We start from the raw sequence: 8,742 nt of genomic DNA, 5'->3' as shown, positions 1-8,742 counted from the left end.
GGAAATATTACATTTTATAACGTCGTATTAAGTATCAATATATTGTTGATAAACGTTGAAAAATTCATTCGATTCGGTTCACTGGTTTCCGAAATATGACAGTTCAAAAATTAGTTGTCTAAATAATAGTGTTTTGCCAGAACGGTTATAACTTCGCGAAAAATTAATCAATCGAGCCCAAATTTGTACCAATGGTGCACATATAATAGGTTGACAAACAGTCAAAATTTGAAATTTTTTGATGCACTCTATGAAAAGTTACAGCTTGTTGATTTTTTTGTGGGAGAAAAAAAGTTGCCTATCCCAAACATTTTGGCCATCCCCTGTAAGTGCCTATCAATCAACTCTCGTTAAAATTGAAAAAATTTGCATTTAATTAATTTTTAATCGTTTTTGTTCAAGTTGAATAACAGCATTACTACATATTGTAAAACGCTTTTAACAACTAACAATTCAGCTGGTACACAGCACTATGCTTTAAAATTTCTCCAAAGTTGTGCCTGAAAATTATCCAAATGTTATTCAGCATCATGCTGAAATTTTGCTGGACCCTTCAGCTCGGCAAAATTTAGTAAAATATTGCTGAAAGCGTTCAGTGTGTATGCAGGCTTTTTCATACAATCCAAAAAACTTCGTTGTAAATAATATGAAAACCAACATATTAAGCAATGGGTAAAATCGCGAGTCAGCTTATGCATGAATTTTTCGACGGTTAGTTTGGCGAGTCAGGAATCGCGCGTGAAACAACTCAACCATGCTCTTATAGGATTTGAGAATTTGAGTTTTTACCAACACTAGTTTTACGGAGTCCGAGGGGGCTTTAGGGTGATTCCAGGGAGTTTCAGAGCATTTTCGGCGGGTTTCAGAGGCGTTTTCGGGGGTTTTGGAGATTATCATGTGCGTTACTTGGGGTTCGAAGGGGTTTCAGGCGGATTTTGGAGGCATAGAGTATCAGAGCATTTTCGGCAGGTTTCAGAGGCGTAACGGAAGCGTTCAGAGGATTTTCAGAGACTCCTTCACAATAACCTTGAAACTTTTTGATACGACCTCTCTATTGTATCTATTTGAAACCTCTTTGATTTATGGGTTTTCTTGAAATTCCTCTGATATGATCCTGACCTAAAATGTCTCTGAATTCCTTTAGAACGCCTTTAAAAGGCCCCTAAAACGTTCCTGAAACCTCCATGCAACTTGCTTTAAAGGCACCTGAGGTACCTCTGAATCACTCTTAAAGCCCCTTAAAACGTCCCAGAGTTGTTTCATATTCCAGTTTACAGAACTAATTAGCAATCTCTTGGTATTTCACGACTTTGGACCAGTTCAAGGAAAGTCATAATTAAATAAACAACATAACGTAATAGTTTTGTAATGTTTTAAACTTTTTTCGGTGTGCCACTACCCTAAAATCAAAAATCAAAATTCAGCAAATCATCCACATTGTCCTCGTCCGCCTTGGCCATCGGTTCCAGACAGCGTTTTCTGTGCCTGCAGAAACTCGCATCGTCGTTGAACCGCTTCAGACAGTTCGTACACTGGAAGGGTTTCTCGCCGGTGTGGATTCTGAAACGAAACGAGATTTTAAACTGAGAAGAGAACTTGGCAACTCTCAGGGACCTACCTCCGATGGATCAGCATGTGATCCTTCCGCACGAAGCCCTTCTGGCAGTACTCGCACACGTGCTTCTTACCGTGGGAGTGCGTAGCCATGTGCTGCCGCAGCGAGACGGCCGTTTTGTACGACTTGTTGATGCAGACCGGGCAGTCGTACCGCCGGACGTCGGAGTGGGCGTTCTCCATGTGGGTCTGAAGCGTCTGGATGGAGGTGTTCCGCTTGCCGCACTCCTGGCAGGCGTACTTATCGGTGTGGATGGCCTTGTGGTGGTCCAGGTGGGTCTTGGAGAGGAAAGTTCGCGGACAATCCGTGCACTGCGGGTACGGATAGGTCTCGCCGGGGTGATCCGATTTGATGTGTCGTTCCAGGTCGGACGTTTTGGCGTGAGATGACTTGCAGAGTTTGCAATCGAGGTGGTACTTCCGCTGTTTGGTTCCTCCGCCGAAGGGCTTTTTCAGGTGAACAACCTGCTTGTGAATGTAGAGTTGGTGGTAGTTTTTGAACTGTTCCTGACATTCTGAGCAAACGTGAGGATTTCGGCCTTCGTGCTCCATCTGCATGTGGTGTCGAAGTAGGAGCGCACGTCGGAAGGAAATTCCGCAGTTTGGGCAGACGTGTGGCTTTTCGTTCGTGTGCAGAAGCATGTGCCTTTCTAAGCTAGAGGTGGCCGTGAAAGTTTTGTGACAAATGTTGCACGAGGGTTGTTTGCCGCCCATGTGAACCATCCGGATGTGCATCTTCAGTTTGTGCTTGTAACTGAATACTTTCCCACAGGTTTCACATTCGATTCGCGTGGGCTGTTCCGGCAGGTAATTCACGTCGTGATTAGTGTCGTGAAGCCTGTTTTCATGAGCTTTCAATTGAATGGTGGATTTGAAGCGAATAGGGCAGAAATTGCACTTGTGAGGTCTTTCGGATTTATCATGGCGAGAAAGATGCCTGTTGTAAGCCGGTAGCAGGGGGAAATCCAACGAACATTCCTCGCAGTGATAGCCATCCTTACCGGAATGCATCTCCGTCAAATGTAACGACAGTTCGTTGGCATCTTTAAAGATCACTGAACAAATGTAACATTTCTTTTTCATTATGGTAACCAGATTAAGGTTCACTTGTTTCCGTTTCTTTCGAACCCTTAAATTACAAAACACGTGCATTGAAATATTTCAGAGTTTTTAGTAAGTGAATACGGATCAAAGCAAGCAAAACACGGAATTCTAAATAGATATTTAGAGCCCTCTCAGAATATGGCAAGAATAGGCCCATTTTGTTTGCCTTACGAAAAGTAGCTAGATTCAAAAGAATTTTCAACGGGAGTGAGTTATTCGATGCAAAAAGCAAACAAGGGTGTAAGTGTTAGAGTACAATAGATCATAGCAACCTTAGATTATTCGATGACTTTGAGAAAATAAATTAGATCATTCCTTTGTCAACCACCAACCAGTAAAGGTTTCTCAAGTTTTCACTCTGTTAAAAGGTTGTGGGCTCAGTGAACCCAAACCGAGAAGATTCTGGAAGCCGATTAAAAAAATCCGCCACGATGGGAGACGACGAGAAGTTCGAGAAGATCAAGCCTTTCGACGAAACGGGTTTCAACAACTGGCGGTTCAGGATGTCGCGCACTGTGTCGAAGTGGAAGCGGAAGAGGAAATTTTCTGGGAAAAGAAGAAAGCATGCCAGAAGAGGCAGGACAACAAGTGCCGCTCGGTCCTGAACGGTGCGGTATCGGATAGTCACCTGGAATACATTAAGGCCGGACGGGACGGTGGTTGAATCCTCCGCCATTGCTCTGTTGCTAGTAAGATGCAAATCTCAACTTCTACTTCATATTATTGACTAGAAATTTGATCGTTCATTTGCTCACTTGTGGTGCACAATCGACTAAAGTTTCAGCTACGTCAGTGCAGTGGAAATTGATATTTGCTTCTTCAAAATCGCGAGGCAAATTGTTAGAAAGAGAGGGAAGATAGGAAAAACTACACGTCGTCCCGTGCGGCCTTAAAGACAAGAGGAGTTCGAAGGAAACCTGGGACGGACTACATAAAGTTTTCGAGCGGAAGAGCTTGACAAACCGGTTCATGCTGTAACGGAAGCTGCTGGAAATGAAGCACGACGAGCGTTCAAGTTTGGAGTCCCACTTTCTACGTTTCGACCAGTTGGTTCGAGAACTGAAGTCAACCGGTGCGAAAATGGACGAGGACGACATCGTGTGCTATCTGATGCTGACCATGCAGTCGTCGTATGAGTCAGTGAACACGGCCATGGAGGCGGTTTTGGAGAAATTGACCCTGGAATTCGTGAAGGGGAAGCACTTGGACGTCAAATCGAAGCGCAAGGGAAGAAATTCATCGAATAAAGAACCGGAGGACGTCGTGTTTGCTGATAAGTCCGGTGGAAAGTGTAGATTGAAGTGCTTTGGCTGCGGAAAATTTGGCCACAAACGGGCCGGATGCCCGGAATCTGGACTGCGCCAAGAGCAAGTCTGAAACCACGAGAGGAAGCAGCCTGCGAAAGCCGGCGCTGGCGCTGCTGCGAAAACTGTGTCGTTTGTTGCCGGTTCTGGAGGACGTGAGATGTTTCCTTGGACTGAACATCAACCGGAAACGAAGGGCGTTATGACGGTTGATCAGAAGCAGTACCTGATGAAGATTCTGCAGCGGTTCGGGATGGCAGATTGTCGACCTTCTGCTATACCGATGGATCCTCATCTGAAGCTACTCAAGTGTGAAGATCCGAAACGGGTCACGAAGAAGCCGTACAAGGAGCTGATCGGTTGCTTGCTGTACCTGATGGTAAAGTCGAGGCCGGACATCTGCGCAGCGGTAAGTTACTTCGCGAGTTTCCAGTGTTGCGCGACGGACGAACAACCATTTTCGCTGTATAAATGTAGACTCTTAAGCAAACTTCAGCTTAAGAAACTGCTATTCAGCTAGTTATGTTTCTTGGGTTGGATACACCTGAAGAGAATACTGATGTACCTGCGAGCTACCGTCGATTATCACTTGGCTTTCCGGCGGTCGACGGATTCGGAAACACTCGCCGTAGTCCGTGTTTGCCGATGCGGACTGGGGCAACAATCCAAATGACCGGCGATCCGTGTACATTGTCGACCACTGAAGCGGAGTTCATGGCTCTTTGTCATGCTAGCTGCGAAGCGATGTGGGTGGTGAACCTCTTGAAGATGCTCGACGTGCCAGTTGCCTTACCGGTGACTGTATATGAAGACAATCAGCCGTACATTGCCATCTGTGAAGAACCAAGAAAGCATGAAAGAATGAAGCACATTGATATATGTACAGTACTTTTTCCTGCGAGATCTGATTCAGCAGAAGCAGATCAGACTTCAGTACCAGCCAACCGAGGTTCAAATAGCGGCCTTGATGATGAAAAGCCTTGCTGCTCCACGATTTGGAAAACTTCGGACGATGCTGTGATTGATCAATTGAGGCGGGATGTTAGAGTACAGGTGTCTCAAGTTTTCACTCTGTTAAAAGTAAGATCGGCTAGTTTTCGAATATTTCTTGCCGGGAGTGCGTTGTTCAACGCGGGAAGGAAACAGTGAGTCAAAAATGAAGAAATACTAACGCGCAATTAGCAGATAAATAAACTATTATAACTAGAACAGTGTTTGGCGCTAAGATAGAAAGAAATCGAAGCGTCCAGCGACCAACAAAATGGAAATTGGTGAGCTTTTTCCGAATAATTCTTTGTATTCTATATTATTATTTGACCGTACATCTTTTGAATATTCGCTATTTTTACCATCCTGAAATCTATCGGAATCGGAAGGTGTTTCAAGTCTGAACGCTTTCTAACTTGATATGTAGTATGCCTTAGAACATAAAAATTTCAACCAGGTTTGTGAAGTTGAATGCTTACAATCAACAAGATCAGGAAATTCCAAAAGTTTTGCTCGCCTTATTACCAATAGAACATTCCTTATCAACTTACTTGACCACAGCCGGCCCCGTTTTCTTCCGTTCCGTAATAGTAACCCGAACGGTAGCTTTCTCGGCCGTCTGCCCATCGTCGATGATTTCCTCCACAACGTCGTACTCCGGCTCCGGTGTCGATTCGGCTCGTTCTTCCTCTATGAGAGCATCCACCGAGGGATGCTCCAGCTTGACCATACTGTGCACATCGAACGAGCATTCCCGTGCGGATTTAAGCAACTCTTGAAATTCCACTTCCGACTGGGAAAATTCCCGCTGAATTGAGACCAGTAGCTCCAGTCGGGCTAGGCATTCGATGCAAACGTGCTGCAGGAAATCGCCTTCCCCGATGGCGATGGTCAACGTCTCGTAGATGGTCGACTTGAGATCACTTCCGGCGAGATTCCCATCGGCCGAAAGTACGTAGGAACGCGGGAAGAAATGCAGACATAGGCGGCAACTGGTGATTTCCACCTTTTCTCCAGTGCTGAAAATTAAGGCGTTGATGAATTTGAGTGTTACGGTGTTACCTTCATAAAACCTGGAATGTTAGTTGCCATTGCAGATTATACACCATCATTAGGCCGTTCGCAATGCTGTTTTATTTTGTATGGCGAGTTTTAAAAATTTTAAAACTCGCCATACAAAATAAAACAGCATTGCGAACGGTCTTATGTTTTATGATACTTACGGAACACCGTAACGTATTTCGTGATGGTCTGGCAAATGCTGTGTCCATAGAAAAACGAACAGGACCGTATAATCTTCAGAATATACATTGGAAAGTTTCCTAGTAGCATCTTGTGCAGGTTTAATTCCTGCCATACTGAATCGTATGCCTTCTCGACATTTAGAAGTACCATTCCAGAGGTCTTACCTTACCAGTTGGTCAAACGGTGGCAGAAGCCTATGTAGCCTATTTATTACATACCCATTGGCGAACAGCTTCGGCTCCCGGTACCGATGATCATCCTCCTCGTCGTCCAGTGACGCTTCATCCGTGCCAAAGTGCCACAGGCATATCTCCGTCTGGCTCAGATCTCGGTCCTCGTCCAGCTCCATCAGGATGCCGCAACCGATCTGAATCGCCTCGAACCAGCGCTCCGAAAGGGTTCCATCCCTCGGGAACAGCATGAAGCTTCCCTCGGACGTTCCACAGGTGGGGACCACACATGGCATTGCTACTTGTAGTTTCACCGTAAATTGATACCTATTACCTGCTCGGAACACTTAGTTTTTGAGTCTTAAAAAAACACAAACCAGACGCAATCCTGCTATGCAGCAAGATGCAGCTTACAGCTGTTTATCGAGGTCATTCGAAACAAAATGTAAACAGAACTGATTGATGATGTTAGAAAGGGATAGCGAAAACACAACGAAACAGAAACGGACTTGCACATTTCGGCAGTATGAATATAGAAGCTAGACACTTTACGATTCACGTGCATTTTTGGCAGGTTACGACCAGCTTCCTCGCCATCACAGCATCCTACCGACCGGCGCACGTTATTCTTATGACACACGTGGGATGCTGCTAACTCTGAACGAATCACATCAGTAGGCGTTGCATTGTGCAGTCGTGTTTTGAGCTGCTTGTCACATTTTTTTCGCGATTCCGCTGACGGTTTGACTGGTGCTACGCCATCCGGATGGTTCTTCTACTCCACGAGTGAAGGAGTGTTTGTTCTGTGTTAATTCTGATGGAATGTGGCTTATTGTTTTTGAGATGAATTACGAAGGATTGTGTCCAAACTCAGTTCCGCGTTGCTGAAGTGGCGGCTGATAGCGCTACGCCATCCAGAGGTGTCACGCCAATCAATGGTGCCTAGTGCCGAAGTAAGTATCGAGAGCGTCGACATTCGTTGTCGATACATACCGCGTTTTGTCATTATGTGGTTCCAGAATGAAATAACTTTGAGTGATGAAGCGATGTTTGTTCTAATGATGACGGATTGCGTGCACGACGGAGAAGAGACGAGGAGTAAGCCTGACTGTGCTGTAAAGATGTTTCCATGGTGATGGCACCGACTAAGTGACGGTAGCGCTACGGCGCTACCTCAGTTGGTTTTGGTGATGTTCTGATTATTCTGTGTTATTACTACCTACATCAAAATGAAAGAAGTAAGTGTCAGTATCTAAGATACTCTTTGAAGCAGGAAGTGTGTTTGCAATATCCTTAAATAATATTAACCTAATTATCTTTAGATGTTATAAGGTAAACTGCGGCACTGACAGCTTCTGCCAAAAAACGTTTGATCAATCCAGCGTCGAACAACAAACCTCTAGCTCGCTACATCATCGATCGGTTCATCCTTTCTGCTACACCATTTTGTTCTGGATTGTAGGCTACCGTTGTCTTGTGGGCAATACCACTTTCTTGGAAGTAGCGCTCGACATTCCTTGCCATATACTCCTTACCATTGTCGGTTCTTAACCGTTTTAGTTTCTTACCGGTTTGTGTCTCAACGAAAGCTCTGAAATCTTGAAGAGCAGCCAGAACTTTTTTCTACGACTTCAGTAATGAAGTATCTGCTTTCTCCAATCGATATCATCTCCATAGGGCCGCAGAGATCGGAATCTTTTGTCGCACTCCTCTTTTTCGATTTGAACGATATACGTTAATGTTTGCCTTCAATACACGGAACGCACGGATTACTTGAGGGCTTTTCATTGGTGTAGTCCACGCCAGTCACCATAGTTCTTAAGTCAGGGATGGGAACACTCACTTGCAAAGAGTTACACTCACTTGCTATTATCTCAGCTCAGAAGCATGCAATCAAGAAACAATGTATGGACGACTTTTGTCTTGTGATTTGCTCTAAAACTCCTCTTTGCCGAATAGAGTAGAGATCGCACGCGCATCTTAAAGTCGTGACAGGGCTGTGAAAGCGACTCTCTACGAGGTGAGTGTAATTTACATTCACCTTGTGGAGAGTTGCCTGCGCAGCTCCTTCACGACTTTGGTATGTGTGTGGGACCCCTACTCTATTCGGAAAAGTTTTAGACCAAACCACAAGGCAAAAGTCGTCCATACATCATTTCTTGATTGCACGCTTCTGAGCTGAGAAAACATCAAGTGAGTGTATTGAGCTTCTCGAGAATTTTTAGCATTTCGACAAGTTGCTCTTCTACCTCTAGGTTGCGCGCCAGGGTATAATGTGTGTTGGTCACTTTGCGACGATTAACTCAAATCCACACACC

The 8,742-nt window shown here is 44.8% G+C and overlaps 1 protein-coding gene across 1 annotated transcript; it reads right to left on the bottom strand.

Moving 5' to 3' along the window:
• Window positions 1-1,366: 1,366 nt before the first annotated feature.
• Window positions 1,367-6,846, bottom strand: LOC109424788 (zinc finger protein 583). The gene is made up of 4 exons (XM_029867691.2): window positions 6,473-6,846; window positions 5,561-6,028; window positions 1,619-2,743; window positions 1,367-1,560 (listed from the first exon to the last, which is right to left on the bottom strand). Exons 1-4 carry the CDS (start codon window positions 6,718-6,720, stop codon window positions 1,407-1,409), a joined length of 1,995 nt encoding a protein of 664 aa, XP_029723551.2. The 5' UTR covers window positions 6,721-6,846; the 3' UTR covers window positions 1,367-1,406.
• Window positions 6,847-8,742: the final 1,896 nt, after the last annotated feature.

The sequence above is a fragment of the Aedes albopictus genome, chromosome 1, assembly GCF_035046485.1.
Source record: "Aedes albopictus strain Foshan chromosome 1, AalbF5, whole genome shotgun sequence".
Classification (NCBI taxonomy): Eukaryota; Metazoa; Arthropoda; class Insecta; order Diptera; family Culicidae; genus Aedes; species Aedes albopictus.
Note: the sequence above shows the minus strand (reverse complement) of the source record. Positions and strands in the feature narration are given on the sequence as shown.